The sequence below is a fragment of the Bufo bufo genome, chromosome 4 (assembly GCF_905171765.1).
Source record: "Bufo bufo chromosome 4, aBufBuf1.1, whole genome shotgun sequence".
Classification (NCBI taxonomy): domain Eukaryota; kingdom Metazoa; phylum Chordata; class Amphibia; order Anura; family Bufonidae; genus Bufo; species Bufo bufo.
In genome coordinates this window covers 422,079,707-422,102,504 of record NC_053392.1, presented here as the reverse complement: position 1 = coordinate 422,102,504, position 22,798 = coordinate 422,079,707, and the positions used below count along the sequence as shown (strand labels likewise).

At 44.3% G+C, this 22,798-nt stretch overlaps 1 protein-coding gene across 1 annotated transcript in view; it reads left to right on the top strand.

The window, feature by feature from the left end:
* The window catches only part of LOC120997212 (centriole, cilia and spindle associated protein), an 87,174-nt gene that overhangs the window by 24,366 nt on the left and 40,010 nt on the right, over positions 1 to 22,798 (top strand). The window contains exon 3 of the mRNA XM_040427207.1: positions 22,219 to 22,567. Coding sequence (XP_040283141.1) covers positions 22,249 to 22,567 — 319 coding nt within the window. The 5' untranslated portion in view covers positions 22,219 to 22,248. The remainder of the gene's footprint in view (positions 1 to 22,218; positions 22,568 to 22,798) is intronic.

The following is a 22,798-nucleotide window of genomic DNA, read 5'->3' as shown; positions in this document are numbered from 1 at the left end:
GTCACTTTTTTGGAGTTTCTACTCTGGGGGTGCATCAGGGGGGCTTTAAATGGGACATGGTGTCAAAAAAAACAGTCCAGCAAAATCTGCCTACCAAAAACCGTATGGCATTCCTTTCCTTCTGCATCCTGCCGCGTGCCCGTACAGCGGTTTACGACCACATATGGGGTGTTTCTGTAAACTACAGAATCAGGGCCATAAATAATGAGTTTTGTTTGGCTGTTAACCCTTGCTTTGTAATTGGAAAAAAAATATTAAAATGGAAAATCTGCCAAAAAAGTGAAATTTTGAAATTGTATCTCTATTTTCCATTAAATCTTGTGCAACACCTAAATGGTTAACAAATTTTGTAAAATCAGTTTTGAATACCTTGAGGGGTGTAGTTTCTTAGATGGGGTCACTTTTATGGAGTTTCTACTCTGGGGGTGCATCAGGGGGGCTTCAAATGGGACATGGTGTCAAAAAACCAGTCCAGCAAAATCTGGCTTCCAAAAACTATACGGCGCACCTTTCCCTCTACACCCTACTGTGTGCCTGTACAGTAGTTTACGGCCACATATAGGGTGTTTCTGTAAACGGCAGAGTCAGGGCAATAAATATACAGTCTTGATTGGCTGTTAACCCTTGCTTTGTTAGTGGAAAAAATGGGTTAAAATGGAAAATTAGGCAAAAAAATGAAATTCTCAAATTTCATCCCCATTTGCCAATAACTCTTGTGCAACACCTAAAGGGTTAACGAAGTTTGTAAAATCAGTTTTGAATACCTTGAGGGGTACAGTTTATAGAATGGGGTCATTTGTGGGCGGTTTCTATTATGTAAGCCTCGCAAAGTGACTTCAGACCTGTAGTAGTACAGTGTAAATTTCAGAAAAATTTCAAGATTTGCTTCTAAACTTCTAAGCCTTGTAACATCCTCAAAAAATAAAATATCATTCCCAAAATGCTACAAACATGAAGTAGACATATGGGGAATGTAAAGTCATCACAATTTTTGGGGGTATTACTATGTATTACAGAAGTAGAGAAACTGAAACTTTGAAATTTGCTAATTTTTTATTTTTTGGGGTAAATCTGGTATTTTTTTATGCAAAAAAATTTTCTTTTTTGACCCAATTTTAGCAGTGTCATGAAGTACAATATGTGACGAAAAAACAATCTCAGAACGGCCTGGGTAAGTCAAAGCGTTTTAAAGTTATCAGGACTTAAAGTGACACTGTTCAGATTTGCAAAAAATGGCCAAGTCCTTAAAGAGGACCTTTCACCAGAAGAAAGCCTCTAAACTGACTATACAGAAGTGTAGAGCGGTGCCCAGGGATCCCGCTGCACTTACTGTTATCCCCGGGTGCCGCTCCGTTCTCCGGTTATAGCCTCCGGTATGTAAGTAGTTAGGCTCCACCCACTTGATCCTGCCGGCGTCTTCTTCTCCTATGCTGTAGCGCTGGCCCACTTTATTTGTTGGACAAAATGTTTCTCAGATTAAGAACAAATGGTCCTAAGGAGATGAAGTAAAAATGTCCTTATAGTAGACCTAGAAAGTAACATACTAATATAATCGGCCTATCTTGTTGATTAAAGATAAATTCACGTAATATAAATTACCAAATTTTTATGTAGGTGACATATAATGAAAAAATGTTTTTTAATAAGGTATTATATAGATGGGCATGTATCATACTATATGTTGTTACATAGAAACCACTGAAAATATGAAGAATCACTATATAACGAATGTGCAGCTCACAATTTTATATGTTTTTCGTATTATTTTAGAGTTTTTATGATAATAATAATGAGACAACTATGCTTAATGTGCAATGTTAAATGCAAATACAAATGAAATTGCACATATGTTGTATAAACTGTAAAAATTGATATAATCAGTCCGATTATGTTCCGTACAATAAAATCCTTTATGGACCATATACTACAAGAAGAATTACAACTTATTGCATAAAAAACGCATGAGTCAAATATAAAACGCACCAAAAACGCAATGAAATCGCAAGTGGACAAAACTATAAAAAAACCAAATATATGAAAAATATAATGGAGAAAAAAGAGAAGAATGACATCTGATATATAAAAATCATATTCGAAACAATAAAAATCGAAAAAATGATAAAAATATATATACTCCATGTCTGATTTTGGATCCCACCAAAAAAGGGTATAAAAACCAACCAGATACACAGTAGGGTCATTACCACTGAAGAAGGGGAGAGTCGTCCCCGAAACGCGTTTGGTTCCGTCAGATCTAATATGAGATCATAATATGACCCACTTATAAGAAGAAATCTCTGTACTTATGAGATAACAGTGCACTGTAAGTTCAACAGAAGACCTCTTCTCTTTTTTCGAAAAAGACTGGCCGTCATAACGAAAAACTTGAGGCCAAAAAAGATCGACGAATACAACCTTGTGTGCCGATACGTCACTTCCGGAGCGACAAACTCATCTCCGAATCCACGTGGGACGCTGACTGAGAACTGCCGGGACGCCGGCATTCAGCGAGCCCCGCACAACCTGACCCGACCGACCGGCACCGAGGAAAGGTAAGCCCACAAAAGTGGGTAATCACTGGACATGCCAATCTCTAAGTAAACTACTTGAGGAGGAAACGATTATATTTAAAAATCATTATAGCTGGAATATTGCTATTTCCTAGCGAACAATACCACGCATTGTTTCTTTCCACCAAGGATACAAATAAGGAGGACTATTGTTCTTGTTTATATATTTTTTGCAGGAATTTCTTTCAGGAATCTATTTGCAAACAGTTGTGTTCTTTATTGTGACATTTTCTTTTTTCTCACTAATATCAGGACTGATCCATGTCATAGGGTGTAATCATATATGATGCATACTATATAACACTGTTTGAAACCCTACCAGTCTTTCAGTGACAGTTTTATCTTTTACCTTTTTAACCTTTTATGTATAAGTATAATAAATTTTGTGATCTGCACTAAACCATATGGTCATATGTCTTGAGTGTGCCAGTCTTTTAGTATTAAAGATTAATACATAGTGACGTGTGACAGCAGAAGGCACACCAGATTGTCAGCTCCTCCCGATCCTTCAGGGGGAGGAAGGGGTGATCAAGGGCATCAAAGATGGTGGAGACCGTTCAGATTCTGTGGTCCATATTAATGCCCCCTTAATGCCCTCACACAGTAATTTTTGCCCATTTGTGCCAGCACACAGTAGTAATATCCACATTGTGCTCTGTCACAGTAGTTATGCCAGATATCTGCCCCTCACAGTACTATGCCCTGATATGTGCCCCCTCACACAGACCCATTGAAATGAATGGGTCTGGATTCAGTCTGGATGATATGCATTTGCTGCACACATCGCATCCAGTAGGAAAATTCCCTATTGAAAGAGGATTTAATCTGACATAACACGTGGAGGGACACCGGTGCATGCCATTTGCCGACACCAGACAAAGCAACCATGCGACGCTCAGCAAGTATCGTACATAGACCCTTCTGATTTGATAATTGTTGGGTGTCAGAAATGTTTTAGCTCTTTCTCCGAGTCTGATCAGAAGAACCTGAGGGGGTCATTTATTATCCCGAAATACGCCTATATTTCAGGTGCAGTCGCCGCAATCTGCGACTTTGCCCCGCTCACGCCATGTCTAAATAAGTAGACATGGAAGGGGAGGGGCCGACAGGCCCGTCTCATTCACCATTTTCTACGCCTGGTTTAGGGGTAGAAAATGATCTACATCTAGAACTGGAACATCTATAACATGTAGAACTGGCGGAGGATCCACCAAGGGTTATGGAGAGGCCGGCGCCTCTCCATAACTTCGGCGGAAGCACCGCCAGATATAGGGGTCTAAAACGCTGGTCTTAATAAATGACCCCCTGAGTGTCTGAGCAACACTTTTAAAGGGTTTCTACCACCAGAAATACTGTTATGTAGCTGACTGACATTAGCGATGCGCTAATGTCAGCACTACATAACAGTATGTTTCTAATATTAGTCCCTGCAGCCGTTTTTGTTAAAAAAGCACTTTTATTATATGCTAATGAGCCTCTAGGTGCTATGTGGGCGTAAAATCAGCACCTAGAGGCTCCGTCCACTCACGCTTTATCCCGCCCAGGTCCAGTGTTGTGCCCGCCCAGCTCCTCTTGATTGATGGCACGGTCCGCCGCATCGCTGCCGAAATCCTGCCCCTGCGCCGTTCACTTCTGTCTTCGGCGCAGTGCGTGAATGATGCGATCCTGGTGCTGGATTCCTCACTGCGCCTGCGCCGACTACGTCACAGTGAGGAAGCCGGCATCAGGAGAGCGGCCTTCACTCACTGCGCCTGCGCCGAAGACAGAAGTGAACGGCGCAGGCGCGGGATTTCGGCAGCGATGCGGCGGACCGTGCAATCAATCAAGAGGAGCTGGGCGGGCACAACACTGAACCTAGGCGGCATAATGGGTGAGTGGACGGAACCTCTAGGTGCTTTTTTATATGCACCTAGAGGCTCATTAGCATATAATAAAAGTGCTTTTTTAACAAAAACGGCTGCAGGGACAAATGTTAGAAACATACTGTTATGTAGTGCTGACATTAGCGCATCGCTATATCAGTCAGCTACATAACAGTATTTCTGGTGGTAGAAACCCTTTAACCAATTTACACGACACAAACCATATGCATTTTGTTATCTGCAAATTACGGATGACGTCCATGTCTCATCTACCTTTTTTTTGCAGACCCATTAACTAGCCTGCATGTTGGGGACCAGTATAGGACATGTCACATTTTCTATCCTTTGGGGAACAGACATAAGGATGCAGAAAGCAAATTACTTCTATGTGCTTTCCATATCCGTATGTCCGTTATGCACAAAACAGAAAATGTGACACGTCCTATACTTCTCTACAAAATGCGGACTGCAGACCCATTTAAGTCAATGGGTCTGCAAAAATATGCGGATCGCACATGGACCACATCCATAGCTTGCCGATCCACGGACCGCAAAATACATGTGTGGGCCAGGGCCAGTCACAAGAGGGCCAGAGGGGGACAGGGATGATGGGTGGAGTAAAAAAAAATAACATACCAAGTGTCAAGTTCAGTGTCTGGCAGGGACAGTGGGCACAGGGGCCACCTCCAGTCCTCACTCACTTTCTCCTGAGTTGCTGGTTTGCTGCAGGCCTCACACATTAAGCACCAACTCTGAGGTGCTGAAAAGCTAGGAGAGGACCAGATGTGGGTGAAGCTACCGATGGGGGCTACCATCATCACTAGATGGGGGCGGAGCTACTGCCATCACTAGATGGGGGCGGAGCTACCGCCATCACTAGATTGGGCGGAGCTACCGTCATCACTAGACGGGGGCGGAGCTACCGACACCGTAAAGTGGCTCAGCACAGGCCTACCACAGGAGGCAGGGCGATCACAGATACAGCACGGCCGGCAGCAGCAGCGAAATGGTCAGTGGCCTGCCTGCCGCCCAGAGGCTGGGGAGCTGGCCTGCGCCCTGAGGCTGGAGCCTCCCCAGCCTCTGTGTCGGCCCGGCCCTGGCCCCCTCACAGGGAGTACGATTGCCCTATTAATCTCACCCCAGGCGCCAAGCTGCCTAAACCTCGTTTATACAATCTCTCCCAACCTGAAAGGGTCGCTATGCGTGCTTATATCTCTGAGAGTCTGAGAAAGGGACACATACGACCCTCGAAGTCACCTGTTGCCGCTGGTTTTTTCTTTGTTAAGAAAAAAGATGGTTCTTTAAGACCATGTCTGGATTTCAGGGAGCTGAACAGTATCACAATTTGTGACCCTTATCCACTTCCTCTGATCCCGGACCTGTTTAACCAGATTGTGGGGGCTAAAGTTTTTTCCAAATTGGATCTAAGAGGGGCATACAACCTGGTCAGGGTCAGAGAAGGAGACGAATGGAAGACGGCCTTCAATACCCTGAGGGCCATTTTGAGAATTTGGTTATGCCTTTTGGTTTGATGAATGCTCCAGCTGTCTTTCAGCATTTTGTGAACAGCATTTTTTATCATTTAATGGGGAAATTTTTACTAGTGTATCTAGATGACATTTTGATTTTTTTCTCCTGATTTCAAAACTCATAAGGACCACCTACGTCAGGTCTTGCTCATCCTGCGGGAGAATAAATTGTACGCTAAACTGGAAAAATGTGTGTTTGCGGTTCCAGAAATTCAATTTCTGGGGTTTCTTCTCTCCGCTTCTGGTTTTCGCATGGACCCCGAGAAGGTCCGCGCTGTGCTTGAGTGGGAGCTTCCTGAGAATCAGAAGGCGCTGATGCGTTTTGTGGGTTTTGCCAATTATTACAGGAAGTTTATTTTGAATTATTCCTCTGTTGTTAAACCACTCGCTGATATGACTAGAAAGGGGGTAGATTTTTCCTCCTGGTCAGTAGAGGCGCGTAAGGCCTTTTCTAATATTAAGGAGAGTTTTGCTTCCGCTCCCATCTTGGTACAACCTGATATCTCTCTACCCTTCATAGTTGAGGTTGATGCTTCTGAGGTGGGTGTGGGTGCGGTCTTGTCTCAGGGTCCCTCTCCTGCCAAATGGCGACCGTGTGCCTTTTTCTCGAAGAAACTCTCCTCCGCAGAGAGAAATTACGATGTGGGAGATAGGAAGTTGTTGGCCATCAAGTTAGCTTTTGAGGAATGGCGCCATTGGCTAGAGGGAGCCAGACACCCTATTACCGTGTTTACTGACCATAAGAATCTGGCCTACTTGGAGTCAGCCAAGCGTCTGAACCCGAGACAGGCCAGATGGTCTTTGTTCTTTTCAAGGTTTAATTTTGTCGTCACCTTCCGCCCTGGGGTTAAGAATGTGAAGGCGGATGCCCTGTCACGTTGTTTTCCAGGAGGTGGGAATTTTGAAGACCCGGGTCCCATTTTGGCTGAAGGTGTGGTGGTCTCTGCTCTTTATCCTGAATTGGAGGCAGAGGTTCAGGTAACCCAGTCAGAGGCTCCTGATCTTTGTCCTCCTGGGAGGTTGTTTGTGCCTCTCGCTTTAAGACACAAGATTTTTAAGGAGCACCACGATACTGTTCTTGCTGGGCACCCGGGGGCAAGAGCCACAGTGGATCTCATCGCTCGGAGATTCTGGTGGCCGGCGCTTCGTAAGTCGGTTGAGGGTTTTGTGGCAGCCTGTGAGACCTGCGCTCGTGCCAAAGTCCCTCATTCACGGCCATCAGGTCCTCTTCTTCCGTTACCCATTCCTTCCCGTCCTTGGACACATCTCTCCATGGACTTCATTACGGACCTGCCTCGTTCCTCGGGGAAGACTGTGATTCTGGTGGTGGTGGACCGTTTGAGCAAAATGGTACATTTCATTCCTTTTCCTGGCTTGCCCAATGCTAAGAAGCTGGCGCAGGCATTTATTGATCACATTGTCAAATTGCATGGTATTCCTTCAGACATAGTCTCTGATAGGGGCACGCAGTTTGTTTCCAGATTCTGGAAGGCTTTCTGTTCTCGCTTGGGGGTTCGGTTGTCATTCTCTTCTGCTTTCCACCCGCAGTCGAATGGCCAGACGGAGCGCGTCAATCAGAATCTGGAGACATATCTGCGCTGTTTTGTGGCGGAGAATCAGGAGGATTGGTGTTCTTTTTTGTCCCTTGCTGAGTTTGCTTTAAATAACCGTCGTCAGGAGTCCTCTGATAAGTCACCATTTTTTGGTGCATATGGGTTTCATCCGCAGTTTGGGACATTCTCTGGAGAGGGGTCTTCTGGTTTACCTGATGAGGACAGATTCTCCTCGTCTTTGTCATCTATTTGGCAAAAGATTCAGGATAATCTAAAGAGCATGAGTGAGAGATATAAGCGTGTGGCGGATAAGAGACGTGTGCCTGGTCCGGACCTGAATGTTGGTGATCTGGTGTGGTTGTCTACTAAGAATATCAAATTGAAGGTTCCCTCCTGGAAGTTGGGTCCTAAGTTTATTGGGCCTTACAAAATCTTGTCCGTCATCAATCCTGTTGCCTACCGTCTTGATCTTCCTCAGACTTGGAAGATCCATAATGTTTTTCATAAGTCCTTATTAAAACCTTATGTCCAACCCATTGTACCCTCATCTTTGCCTCCTCCTCCAATTGTGGTTGATGGTAATCTTGAATTTCAGGTCTCTAGGATTGTGGATTCTTGTGTTGTCCGCGGTTCTCTCCAGTACCTCGTTCATTGGGAGGGTTATGGTCCTGAGGAGAGGATGTGGGTCCCGGGGACGGACATTAAGGCCACTCGTCTCATCAGGGCTTTCCATAGGTCCCATCCTGAGAAGGTGGGCTCTGAGTGTCCGGAGTCCACTCGTAGAAGGAGGGGTACTGTCACCACCAGACATCTGAGAAGCTCTGACAGATGTTCTTCAGAACCTCCCACTTGAGGTTTCTTTTGTTTTGCTTTTAGTTTCCTCATCTCGTTAGCCTCTCTCAGCTGTCATGTAGTTGCACTGATTGCATCCCTTTAAATCCCTTCCCATACTGCATCACTTTGCGGTTTATACAACTTCCTGGAGTGTATGCATGCTGGATGCTACTACTGAGTCTTCTACAGATAAGTTTTGTTCATTCATTTGTATTTTCCTGTTTGCTGGATCTCAGGTGACCCTGACTCTCTCCGTATCAAGTGTAGGGAGCCGGTGGTCGTGTCCCCTCACTATTATAGGGTGTTCAGGGATTATACAGGTACGAGGATATGCGATCTTCTACCATTGAGAATTTTGCATAGGCTGAGCAGTTAGGGAGAGAGCCAGGTCTGTTAGGGCTATCCCTTTGGTTCCTTAGTTTTGGATCCAGTCAGTCGGATCTTCCTTTTGTGTCTTCTAGTTTGCTGTACACCTTCCGTGACAGGTACATGCCCTCTGTGATATGCTTTTTGATTGCATGACCTACACTGAGATTATCTATATTTTCATTCACATGTCAGTGTTCCACGGACATGTGCTGTCCGTGTTCTCACGGACAGCACACGTCCCCAATCATTTTAATGTGTGTATTGTAGGAATGCCCCCTTTAGGGGTCTCTAACTACTGATAAAATATATCTTTATTTAAACCTATTAAAATACTCAATAAGGAAACTCTTAATATTAAAAATATCAGGGTTCCAGTGATATATCAAAATTAGTACATTTCTATCTGCTGATAGTTGCTAATGGCAACTCATAGAACTAGTCCAAAGTCAGCCCTTATATTGAATGGTAAGCCTCACATATGCAGTAGCTATGAGCGTGTTAGCATGTTGAAATTAGGAAGCTAATAGAACAATTTTTAGCAGCAGACGTGGAATATTCCTGAGATGTAGATTTTATTTATTATTTTATTTATATTTTTTATTTCTTTATTATTTTTGTATTTTTATTATTTATTATTGTTTTTGTTTATTTGTTTTATATTTTTGTATGTTGATCTCATATTTGTATATTAATCTCACCAGCTGATTAAAGTAGCAGCTTGCTACTTTTTAAGCACCAATTTAGTTATAAAATGATTTGAAAACCACACATAAATGACCACATTTTAGAAGCTACACCACTTAAATTATTCAAAACAGATGTTACAAACTTTGTTAACCCTTGTTCCACAAGAATTAAAGGAAAATGGAGGTGAAAATCAAAAGTTTAATTTCTTCCAATAAAATGTTGTTTTAGCCTGAAATTTTTCATTTTCACAAGGGGTAACAGGAGAAAAAGCACCCCATAATTTGTTACCCATTTTCTCCTGAATACGTCAACGCCTCATATGTGGTGGTAAACTGCTGTAAGGGCACATGGCAGGACTCAGAAAGGAAGGAGCGCCAAATGGCTTTTGCAGCGCAGATTTGATTAATTGGTTTACTACCGCCATTGGTTTTTATTTTTTGAGTGATTGTCTTATGTGGGGGTTCATTTTTTGCGGGATGAGGTGACGTTGGACTCTTTAATCACTCGATATTATGCTAGGTAACAAAAAATGATTGTTCTGGCACTGTTTTTATTTATTTTATTTTTACAGCATTCACCTGACTGGGTATGTCATGTGATATTTTTTTAGAGCATACCTAATGTGTCTATTATTTTTATTAAGTTGTAAACAGGAAAAGCATTTTTGAACAGCATAAAATCTTGTTTTTCTGTTGCCATGTTCTGAGATGAGATGACGATTTGATTGGTACCATGGCTGTTTTGGCACTTTTTAATTATTAATTTTTTTTACTTTTTGTCCCACTGTGGGACTTCCACTTTTGGGAAGACTTCCATGGAAGGCAGCATGATGTCTATGGAAGGCATCGGGCTGCCTTCCAAGCCATCGGGTCCCCATCACCCCTGCGTAAAGACCAGATCGGGACAGGGAGGGAGCTCCCTCCACACGCCCCTTACATGCTGCGGTCAGCACTGACCATGGCATAGTAAGGGTTAATGCGCCAGATTCAGTGTTTTCACAGATGCTGGACAGATCCCTGCTACTGATCAGGCGGGCACAGCTCCTGCACCCGCCCGATCAGCGCTCCGTACATGTACGGTGCTGGACGGCAAGTCAAGTCATGTACGGCAGCGGTACCCTACGGGTTAAAGTCCCTGAATTTAAAGCCACTTAATACAAACACAGACTTGAAATGAAACATGCAAACACTCGCAAACTCGCATACTTTATTCTGCTTATATGGGTGCTCCTCCGAGACATCTTCATACAAGACTTTTTTTCCCCCCTAAAGCCTCATTCACATGTCAGTATTTGGTCAATGATTTCCATTAGTGATTTTGAGCCAAAACCAGGTGCGGCTCTAAACACATAACAGGTGCAGATCTTTCCCTTATATCTTATGTCTGTGGAAGCTCCAATCCTAGTTTTGGCTCCTAATCACTGAGGGAAATCACTGACTCAGGCCTCATGCACACGACCGTTGTGTGCATCCGTGGCCGTTGTGCCGTTTTCCGTTTTTTTTCGCAGACCCATTGACTTTCAATGGGTCCGTGGAAAAATCTGAAAATGCACCGTTTTGCAGCCGCATCCGTGGTCCGTGTTTCCTGTCTGTCAAAAAAATAAGACCTGTCCTATTTTTTTGACGGACAACGGTTCACAGACACATTCAAGTCAATGGGTCAGTGAAAGAACACGGATGCACACAAGATTGGCATCCGCGTCCGTAGGTTACTTTCATACAGATGGATCCGAAGATCCGTCTGCATAAAAGCTTTTTCAGAGATGAGTTTTCACTTTGTGAAAACTCATATCCGACAGTATATTCTAACACAGAGGCGTTCCCATAGTGATGGGGACGCTTCTAGTTAGAATATACTACGAACTGTGTACATGACTGCCCCCTGCTGCCTGGCAGCACCCGATCTCTTACAGGGGGCTGTGATCCGCACAATTAACCCCTCAGGTGCTGCACCTGAGGGGTTAATTGTGCATATCATAGCCCCCTATAAGAGATCAGGGGCTGCCAGGCAGCGGGGAGCAGACCCCCCTCCCTCCCCAGTTTGAATATCATTGGTGGCCAGTGTGCGGCCCCCCCCTCCCTCCCCCCCTCCCTCCCTCTATTGTAATATCATTGGTGGCCAGTGTGCGGCCCCCCCCTCCCTCTATTGTAATATCATTGGTGGCCAGTGTGCCGCCCCCCCTCTATTGTATTAATATGATTGGTGGCCAGTGTGCGGCCTCCCCTCTCCCCCCCCTTCCCCTATCATTGGTGGCAGCGGAGAGTTCTGATCGGAGTCCCAGTTTAATCGCTGGGGCTCCGATCGGTAACCATGGCAACCAGGACGCTACTGCAGGCCTGGTTGCCATGGTTACTTAGCAATATTACAATATTAGAAGCATCATACTTACCTGCTGCGCTGTCTGTGACCGGCCGGGAGCTCCTCCTACTGGTAAGTGACAGATCATTAAGCAATGCGCCGCACAGACCTGTCACTTACCAGTAGGAGGAGCTCCCGGCCGGTCACAGACAGCGCAGCAGGTAAGTATGATGCTTCTAATATTGTAATATTGCTAAGTAACCATGGCAACCAGGCCTGCAGTAGCGTCCTGGTTGCCATGGTTACCGATTGGAGCCCCAGAGCGATTAAACTGGGACTCCGATCGGAACTCTCCGCTGCCACCAATGATCGGGCAGAGGGGGGGGAGAGGGGGGGCCGCACACTGGCCACCAATGATATTACAATAGAGGGGGGGAGGGGGGCCAGGGGAGGCCGCACACTGGCCACCAATGATATTACAATAGAGGGGGGGAGGGGGGCCAGGGGAGGCCGCACACTGGCCACCAATGATATTACAATAAAGGGAGGGAGGGGGGGCCGGGGGTGGGGGCCGCACACTGGCCACCAATGATATTACAATAGAGGGAGGGAGGGGGGCCAGGGGAGGCCGCACACTGGCCACCAATGATATTACAATAGAGGGGGGGCCGCACACTGGCCACCACTGATATTCAAACTGGGGAGGGAGGGGGGTCTTCCCCCTGCTGCCTGGCAGCCCCTGATCTCTTACAGGGGGCTATGACATGCACAATTAACCCCTCAGGTGCAGCACCTGAGGGGTTAATTGTGCGGATCACAGCCCCCTGTAAGAGATCGGGTGCTGCCAGGCAGCAGGGGGCAGTCATGTACACAGTTCGTAGTATATTCTAACTAGAAGCGTCCCCATCACTATGGGAACGCCTCTGTGTTAGAATATACTGTCGGATATGAGTTTCACGATCTAACTCATATCCGACAGTATATTCTAACATAGAGGCGTTCCCATGGTGATGGGGACACTTCAAGTTAAAATATACCATCGACATGTCATATCTATTTGTACTGAATCGATCATTGCATGTACTGTATTGTTTTTTGTACAATATTGCCAAATGCCAGATCTGAATAAAAAAACTTTGTTTAAAAATATATATATACCATCGGATTGGAGAAAACTCCATCCGATGGTATAATAGGGACTCCTGACTTTACATTGAAAGTCAATGGGGGACGGATCCGTTGAAATTGCACCATATTGTGTCAATGTCAAACGGATCCGTCCCCATTGACTTGCATTGTAATTCAGGACGGATCCGTTTGGCTCCGCACGGCCAGACGGACACCAAAACGATGTCCGTGGATTCTCCAAAAATGAAGGAAGACCCACGTACGAAAAAACGGTCACGGACCAACGGAACCCCGTTTTGCGGACCGTGAAAAAATACGGTCGTGTGCATGAGGCCTAATACACTGACGTGTGAATGAGGCTTAAGGATTCAACGATCTGAGCTGGCCACAACACTGGATATTTAACATCTCCTGATAAGGCCTCATGCACAGAGCCGTTGCCCGGCCTTGCCCGTATTGGGTCCGCAATCCGGAAGGAGCTGTGCGGAAAGGAGGTACGGAACCCCACGGAAGCACTACAGAGTGCTTCTGCAGGATTTCTCTCCATGCCTCCTAACTGCAAAAAAGAAAAAAAAAGTTCTATTTTTTTTGCGGCGGACATTTAAGTTGAATGGGTCTGTTGTATCTGTCTGTGGCAACAGCACGGATGGTGCCGTGCATTGGGGACCGCAAATTGTGGTCCCTAATGCACGGAACGGCCAGCACACATTCGTGTACATGAGGTCTTATAACCACAGCCCTAACTACACGCCTGTGCAACAAACTGAAGGCTGAACTACTGAGCAAAACAATGTTATAAATGCAAAAATGTACCCCACAGTATACTCTTATATTTTCCGGTTATTCTTCCAAGTAAAAAATGGACTCTGTGCATCAGTTATGCAACTTTGCCATAGATTTAAGCCATTTCCCTTTTTTACTTTATTCTTCTGTTCTTCTGATGGATCAGAAGAACGGAAAATTAACGGCGATGTGAACTCTCCCGTAGCTGCTATGCAATAAATATGACAACAAAACAGATTACAGTGTATAAGCTATACTACACTGCCCTGACTTGGCATAAGGTCAGGCACAGACACTCAGCAATAAGCACAAATTTGCCGCTTGCAAAGACACCCTTAGGGTACATCTACACTGTGATTTTGGCCACGACTGCTGTTGCGCGAAATTTCATTTTCTCTGCTTTTAGAACAGGTAGTGATACCTCATATAATACTTATTACTTTACATTTCCTATATGTCTACTTTAGGATCATTTTGTGAATGCCATTTTATTTTTTGGGGTCGTTAGAAGGCTTAGAAGTTTAGAAGCAAATCTTGAAATCTCTGCCTGAGGAGGTGGTGATGGTGAGTTCAAGAGGGGCCTGGATGTATTTCTGAAGTGTAATAATATTACAGGTTATAGCTACTAGAGAGGGGTTGTTGATCCAGGGAGTTATTCTGATTGCCTGATTGGAGTCGGGAAGGAATTTTTTTCCCCCTTAAGAGGGGGAAAATTGGCTTCTACCTACCAGGGTTTTTTTTTGCCTTCCTCTGGATCTGTTTGCAGGATAACAGGCTGAACTGGATGGACAGATGTCTTTTTTCGGCCTTATAAACTATGTTACTATATGGTTTTTGGAGGGCAGATTTCACTGGGATAATTTCAAGTTGCCATGTCACATTTTAAGACCCCCTGATGCACCCTTAGAGTAGAAACTCCAAAAAAGTGACCCCATTTTGGAAAATACACACCTCAAGGTATTCAAAACTGATCTTACAAACTTTGGTAACCCTTTAGGTGTTCCACAAGAATCAAAGGAAAATGTAGATAAAATTTCAGAATTTCACTTTTTGGGCAGATTTTCCATTTTAATCAATTTTTTCTAATAACAAAGCAAGGGTTAAAAGCCAAACAAAACTCTATGTAAACTACAGAATCAGTGTAATAAATAAACACCCCATATATGGTTGTAAACTGCTGTACGGACACACGGCAGGGCACAGAAAGAAAGGAACGCCATATGATTTTTGGAGGGCAGATTTCACTGGGATAATTTTAAGTTGCCATGTCACATTTGAAGACCCCCGATGCACCCCTAGAGTAGAAACTCCCAAAAAATTACCCCATTTTGGAAACTAAGGTGGCAGCTTTGTTGGTACTATTTTAGGGTACATATGATTTTTGGTTGCTCTATATTATACTTTGTGTGAGGCAAGGTAACAAAAAATAGCTGTTTTGGCACCGTTTTTATTTTTTGTTATTTAGAATGTTCATCTGACAGGTTAGGTCATGTGGTATTTTATAGAGCAGTTTGTCACAGACGCAACAATACCAAATACACAACTTTTTTGTTGTTTGTTTCAGTTTTACATAATAAACCATTTTTGCAAAAAAACATTTTTTAGTGTCTCCATATTCTGAGAGTCATAGTTTGTTTTATTTTTTGGGCAATTGTCTTAGGTAGGTTCTCATTTTATTGATTGGTACAATTTTGGGGTGCGTATTAGGCTACTTTCACACGAGCGTTCGGGTGTCCGCTCGTGCGCTCCGTTTGAAGGGGCTCACGAGCGGCCCCGAACGCATCCGTCTGGCCCTAATGCATTCTCAGTGGAGACGGATCCACTGAGAATGCATCCGCCTGCCAGCGTTCAGCTCCGCTCAGTGAGCGGACACCTGAACGCTGCTTGCAGCGTTCGGGTGTCCGCCTGGCCGTGCGGAGGTGAGCTGATCCGTCCAGACTTATAATGGAAGTCAATGGGGACGGATCCGCTTGAAGATGACACTATATGGCTCAATCTTCAAGCGGATCCGTTCCCCATTGACTTTCAATGTAAAGTCTGAACGGATCCGCTCAGGCTACTTTCTGACTTAGAAAATTTTCTAAGTAATAATGCAGACGGATCCGTTCTGAACGGATGCAAACGTCTGCATTATCGGAGCAGATCCGTCTGATGAAACATCAGACGGATCCGCTCCAAACGCTAGTGTGAAAGTAGCCTTACTTTTTTATCGCTTGGTTTTGCACTTTTTGTGATGTAATGTTTTTTTACAACATTTTTTTATTTTATTTTTTTGCGGTGTTCACCTGAGGGGTTAGATCATGTGATATTTTTATACAGCAGGTTCGTACGGACGATACCTAATACGTATACTTTTTTTATTTATGTAAGTTTTACACAATAACAGCATTTTTTAAACAAAAAAATTAAGTTTTAGTGTCTCCATATTCTGAGAGCCATATTTTTAAAAAAATTTTGGGCGATTGTCTTAGGTAGTATCTCATTTTTTGCGAGATGAGATTTGATTGGTATGATTTGGGGTTTCATATGACTTTTTGATCGCTTGGTATTACACTTTTTGTGATGTAAAGTGACAAAACGATGGCTTTTTTGACACCATTTTTTTTTTTATGTTTATTTATTTTTTATTTTATTGTTCACCTGAGGGGTTAGGTCATGTGATATTTTTATAGAGCAGGTCGTTATGGACATGGCAATACCTAATATGTATATTTATTAATTTATTTAAGTTTTACACATTAATATAATTTTTTTAAACAAAAAAAGGTTGTTATGGATGAGATGATACCTAATATGTCAACTTTTTAATTTTTTTTACATTTAACACAATAAAGCATTTTTGAAACAAAAAAATAATGTTTTAGTGTCACCATAGTCTGAGAGCCATAGTTTTTTTATTTTTTGGGCGATTGTCTTAGGTAGGGGCTCTTTTTGTGCGGGATGAGGTGATGGTTAGAATGGTACAATTTTGGGGGGCATTTTTGATTGCTTGGTGTTGCACTTTAAGGCTACTTTCACACTCGTGTTTGGTGCGGATCTGTCATGGATCTGCACTGACGGATCCGTTCAGATAATACAACCATCTGCATCCGTTCAGAACGGATCCATTTGTATTATCTTTAACATAGCCAAGACAGATCCGTCTTGAATATCATTGAAAGTCAATTGAGGACGGATCCGTTTTCTATTGTGCCAGGTTGTGCCGTAGAAAACGGATCCGTCCCTATTGACTTACATTGTGTGTCAGAACGGATCTGTTTGGCTCAGTTTCTAAAGCTACTTTCACACTGGCGTTTTGGTTTTCCATTTATGAGACTGGCGCATACAGCAGGGGTCTGGCTATCAGTGACTGCCAGAACCCTGCAGCTGGAGCTGCACCTGCCCGATCAGAGCGCCGTAGTTGTACGGCGCTGGGATTTCAGACCCAGTTTCCAGCACCGTACATGTACGTCGCTGGTATCCTACGGGTTAAACACACATAGCAGTGTAAGGGCAACACGCTCCGTTGGCATTATCCTGGCCTAATAGCATTATCATGTGTGACCTTTCTGTAATGGAAATATACTGACAAAATTTGGTGCAAGAGAAGGCGCACCTACATAAATAGGTAGGAAATTAGGCGCCAAAGTTAGAAAACTTCTGTACAGACACAAATGTCTCCAAAACAGTCACAAAAACAGTTGGTAAATGAGACTTAAAGAAAGACTTTTTCATCATAAAAACAGGCAGCGACACTTTAGTAAATGTGCCCCATTGACTTGAATGGATCCACAATCCACAGCAAAAGATATGACATGTCCTTTCTTTTGCGGTGTAGAGGCATGGACCCGAAAGCCCACGGAAGCGCTTCGTAGTGCTTCCATGGTCTTCCGATCTGTGCCTTCGTTCCGCAAAAGATAGGACATGTCCTATCTACAGCAGTATCGTGTTGATCGCGGACCCATTCAAAACCCGTTTGCAGTCCGCATTATGGGCATGGAGCCTTTGCGGTTGTATGAATGGTGCTTTATTCTGAACCAAAACTAGGTGCGGGTCAAAAAGACAGATCTTAGCAATCAAAAGTCAGGTTCAGTACCGAGGTACCAGCAGGTACTAAATTCAACTTTGGATTCCGAATTTTTAATTCTTTTAAAAATGCAGAAATGAATACCGAATTCGAGTGAAAATAATTTTGCCTCCATGGAAACAATACATTTTAATGTCAATGCGCTGCGGTGACAGGGACCCGATGGCTGAGAAGGCAGCCCGATGCCTTACACATGTCTTATTAGGTTGGGTCTCCTAGGCAACTGTGAAGGCAGTGCTCACACACAATGCATTACTATACACAATTTATAGTAATGCATTTTAGAGGGGATCAGACCCCCCCAAACATTGAAGTCCCATAGTAAAAAACAAAACAAAAAAGGAAACAGACATATTAGGTACCGTTACGTCTGTAACAACTGACTATAAAAATATCACATAATCCGCACATAATCAGGTAAACGCCGTAAAACAATTTCATAATAACTGTGCCCAAAAAAGCCATTTTTTGTCACCTTACATCATAAAAAGTGTAATACCAAGTGATCAAAAAGCTGTATGTACCCCAAAATAGTCTGAGATCCATCATTTTAGATAGGAAAACAAAACGTTGATGTGAACTCATTGAATACGAGAAAAGAGACGGCACTCACCATTAAAAGTCCAAGTGTTACTTTATTCATCCACATAGGTATGGACACACAGGCAGGTAATCAGGGTGCAGGAAGCCACACAGGCACCACACAACAGGTTGATGTGAACCCAGCCTAAGGCCTCATGCACACGACCGTATTTTTTCACGGTCCGCAAAACGGGGTTCCGTTGGTCCGTGATCCGTGACCGTTTTTTCGTCCGTGGGTCTTCCTTGATTTTTGGAGGATCCGCGGACATGAAAAAAAAGTTGTTTTGGTGTCCGCCTGGCCATGCGGAGCCAAACGGATCCGTCCTGAATTACAATGCAAGTCAATGGGGACGGATCCGTTTGACGTTGACACAATATGGTGCAATTTCAAACGGATCCGTCCCCCATTGACTTTCAATGTAAAGTCAGGAGTCCCTATTATACCATCGGATCTGAGTTTTCTCCAATCCGATGGTATATTTTAACTTGAAGTGTCCCCATCACCATGTTAGAATATACTGTTGGATATGAGTTAGATCGTGAAACTCATATCCGACAGTATATTCTAACACAGAGGCGTTCCCATAGTGATGGGGACGCTTCTAGTTAGAATATACTACGAACTGTGTACATGACTGCCCCCTGCTGCCTGGCAGCACCCGATCTCTTACAGGGGGCTGTGATCCGCACAATTAACCCCTCAGGTGCTGCACCTGAGGGGTTAATTGTGCATATCATAGCCCCCTGTAAGAGATCAGGGGCTGCCAGGCAGCAGGGGGCAGACCCCCCTCCCTCCCCAGTTTGAATATCATTCACCAATGATATTCAAACTGGGGAGGGAGGGGGGTCTGCCCCCTACTGCCTGGCAGCCCCTGATCTCTTACAGGGGGCTATGATATGCACATAGTAAGTAATGATTTTCCAGCTTCCCAGTACGTTGTGTGGAATAGTGAGTAATGATTTTCCAGTACGTTGTGTGGAATAATAAGCAATGATTTTCCAGCTCCCCAGTACATTGTGTGGAATAGTGAGTAATGATTTTCCAGCTTCCCAGTACATTCTGTGGAATAGTAAGTAATGATTTTCCAGTACGTTGTGTGGAATAGTGAGTAATGATTTTCCAGCTTCCCGGTATATTGAGTGTAATAGTGAGTAATGGTTTCCCAGCTTCCCAGTACATTGTGTGGAATAGTGTGCGGCCCCCACCCCCGCCCCCCCTCCCTCCCTCTATTGTATTATCATTGGTGGCCAGTGTGCGGCCTTCCCTCTCCTTCCCCCCCCCCCCCCCCTTCCGATCATTGGTGGCAGAGGAGAGTTCCGATCGGAGTCCCAGTTTAATTGCTGGGCCTCCGATCGGTAACCATCGCAACCAGGACGCTACTGCAGGCAATATTACAATATTAGAAGCATCATACTTACCTGCTGCGCTGTCTGTGACAGGTCTGTGCGGCGCATTGCCTAATGATCTATTGTGTGGAATAGTAAGTAATGATTTTCCAGCTTCCTGGTATATTGAGTGGAATAGTAAGTAATGATTTTCCAGCTTCCCAGTACGTTGTGTGGAATAGTGAGTAATGATTTTCCAGTACGTTGTGTGGAATAATAAGCAATGATTTTCCAGCTCCCCAGTACATTGTGTGGAATAGTGAGTAATGATTTTCCAGCTTCCCAGTACATTCTGTGGAATAGTAAGTAATGATTTTCCAGTACGTTGTGTGGAATAGTGAGTAATGATTTTCCAGCTTCCCGGTATATTGAGTGTAATAGTGAGTAATGGTTTCCCAGCTTCCCAGTACATTGTGTGGAATAGTGAGTAATAATTTTCCAGCTTCCCAGTACAGTGTGTGGGATAGTAAGTAATGATTCTCCAGCTTTGTGACGATCCCTACTCGGGTCACGTCACGGGGGTGAATTATACTAGCTCATCAATTTACCACATAAATTCCCACCCACCTATTCTAGATGACGGAATTATGCTAACTTACTCTACTATATTCTAACACCCCAATATTTTCTATCGCAATTGCTGCTACCGCCTATACTCACATATTCTCTCAACCCAAAATTAACACCGTAACACGAGTTATCTATATGGGACCTAAAATCCTCTGAAACACTACCGATAATGTTATTCACTCCGAAAGAGCAAGTTCTATAAGACAACAAGGAAGGGACTTATCTATCATATGCAATACAAAAAGAAAGTGTCAGATAAAATAAAATAAAAACTAAAATATACATACAATAACAACGCAGTAAACAGATAAAAGGGATAAAATACAGAATTTTGGGGACAGCTGAGGATACGGTCAGTCATTTCAAACAATGTGGATCCCCAAATGGCTGACAATTAACAGTTCCCAACCACCCATTTTTATCCCCCCTCAGCCAAGGGGTGGGCTGTGATGGAACCTCCCTCCTTTCAGTCCAGCCTTCTGGGACATCTGATATTATTCAGGTTTTTGCCCCTCCTTCCCAAACGGCTATCCGATGTGGCAATATGAATCACGGCAATTTCTCGCTGTATGACAGGGACTGCGGGTACAGGTAAGATCCCATAATCTGATCCCATAATCTGAGTCGCCTCGTCCCAGTCATACAGGCACCAAATATGATTGAAGTACGATTTCCAGAAGGCCAGATCCTGAATACCGAGCAATGCCTCATGTCCAGTATGGTGTGTCTAGACTCTCCCCGAAGCCCATGTCAGGCTGAACACAATTACTAGGGTTCTGAGGATGTGAGTGTTATGAGGTCAGAGTTATGGCTTCTGATATTATTTCATCCACCTACTAAATGGCTTAGACCACCTGCTGGGTTAGCAGCCACCATGTCTGGGGTTGCCCTGCATTTTTAGTGTCCCCTTCCAGGTCTTCATTAGTATGCCCATATGGCTTGTAAGTTGCAGGCCAGTGCTAAATGGAGTTTCCTCTGAGAATGTGGAGTGTCTCACCTTTTTGCAGACTGGTTTGCATCTATAGGCACAATTTGCATAAGTCCTTAATAGATAAAAAGACACTTACATGCAATCAGCTATTGATAATGCAAGTTTAGGAAAATCTAAAATCTATCTATCTATCTACGTCAGATTTTGTTACAAGCTTCCCAGTACGTTGTGTGGAATAATAAGTGATGATTTTCCAGCTTCCCAGTACATTGTGTGAAATAGTGAGCAATGATTTTCCAGCTTCCCGGTACGTTGTGTGGAATAGTGAGTAATGATTTTTTCAAGCTTCCCAGTACATTGTGTGGAATAGTGAGTAATGATTTCCCAGCAAATTAAGGTCTGCAATGTACGGGCACCGACCGTAGGGTGCCACATGCGTATCGCGGACCCATTCACTCAAATGGGATCCACGACCCTCATCCTATAGTCAGCACCATAAACAATAGTGCATGCACTATTTTTTAGCGGTGTAGAGGCACGGATAGAAACCCCACGGAAGCAGTCCGTAGGGCTTCCGTGGAGTTCCACGCCTATGTAACGCACATCCGTAATACAGGGTGCACATCTGTAATGCAGGGTGCACACGCCTGGTGCCCGTGTATTGCGGACCTGCTGTTTGGGGGCAGCCGGGCAACGACTGTGTGCATGAGGCCTTAGACTGAACAACTTGTCCAGGAAAAAACCCTCATGCAGCTATAAGAATAGAAAAATAGAAACGTTACTGCTTTTTGAAGGCAGGAAGTAAAAAATCTGAAACCCTGAAAATATGTCCACATCTTCAACAGCCATTTATGCCAGTAAATGTGGGTGGCTCTAGCACTGGTGTGATGTGGACGCTACCCTGTACTGTGCAGTCCGTGTGGGGGTGGGGCAGGGATTGTTTATGTTTTAAATGGCAGTGGGAGGAGGGGAGGGTGGCATGTCCTGAGCTGTAGACGTTACGAAAGTTGCTCAGCCAAAGGCTGGTAAACGCAAGGGCGGCTAACCACAGTCTGTTGTGTTCCTTCTAGTGTCTGACCTGTGGAGACAGCAGCGGGAAGATGCACTGTAAGACGCAGCGAAGCGAGTACATGAAGCGCTTCAAAGACCCACACTGGGAGGCGTACAGGAACTGCTATGAGGAGATGCTGAAGTACCGGCTGAGCAGGAGGCTGCTGGAGCACGCGCACAACCCCTGGCTGTGGGACGGCTGGGATGGCAGCTCAGGTTCCAGCAGTGGCCGCTCCACACCACCGCCAAAGCCGTGTGAGCCTGTGTCTGCAGCTCCCAAACTACAGGAACCACCTACCCAACAGGAAGAGGGCACAGATGCCAGGCCCAGTGGACTCAGCAACCAGGCCATGCCAGGTGAAGGGCAAGGTATAATTCACTGTAATATCTATGGTTACTGTATGTAGGGAAGGACTGTCCAGACTTCCTATTACAGCGCTGAGGAGAACAGTTTCTTATTCCAACCGTTTTGTATCCTAAATGATAGAACAAGTTGCAGTGAGCTGTCCTTAAAGGGGTTGTCACTTCAGCAAGTGGCATTTATCATGTAGAGAAAGTTAATACAAGGCACTTACTAATGTGTTGTGATTGTCCATATTG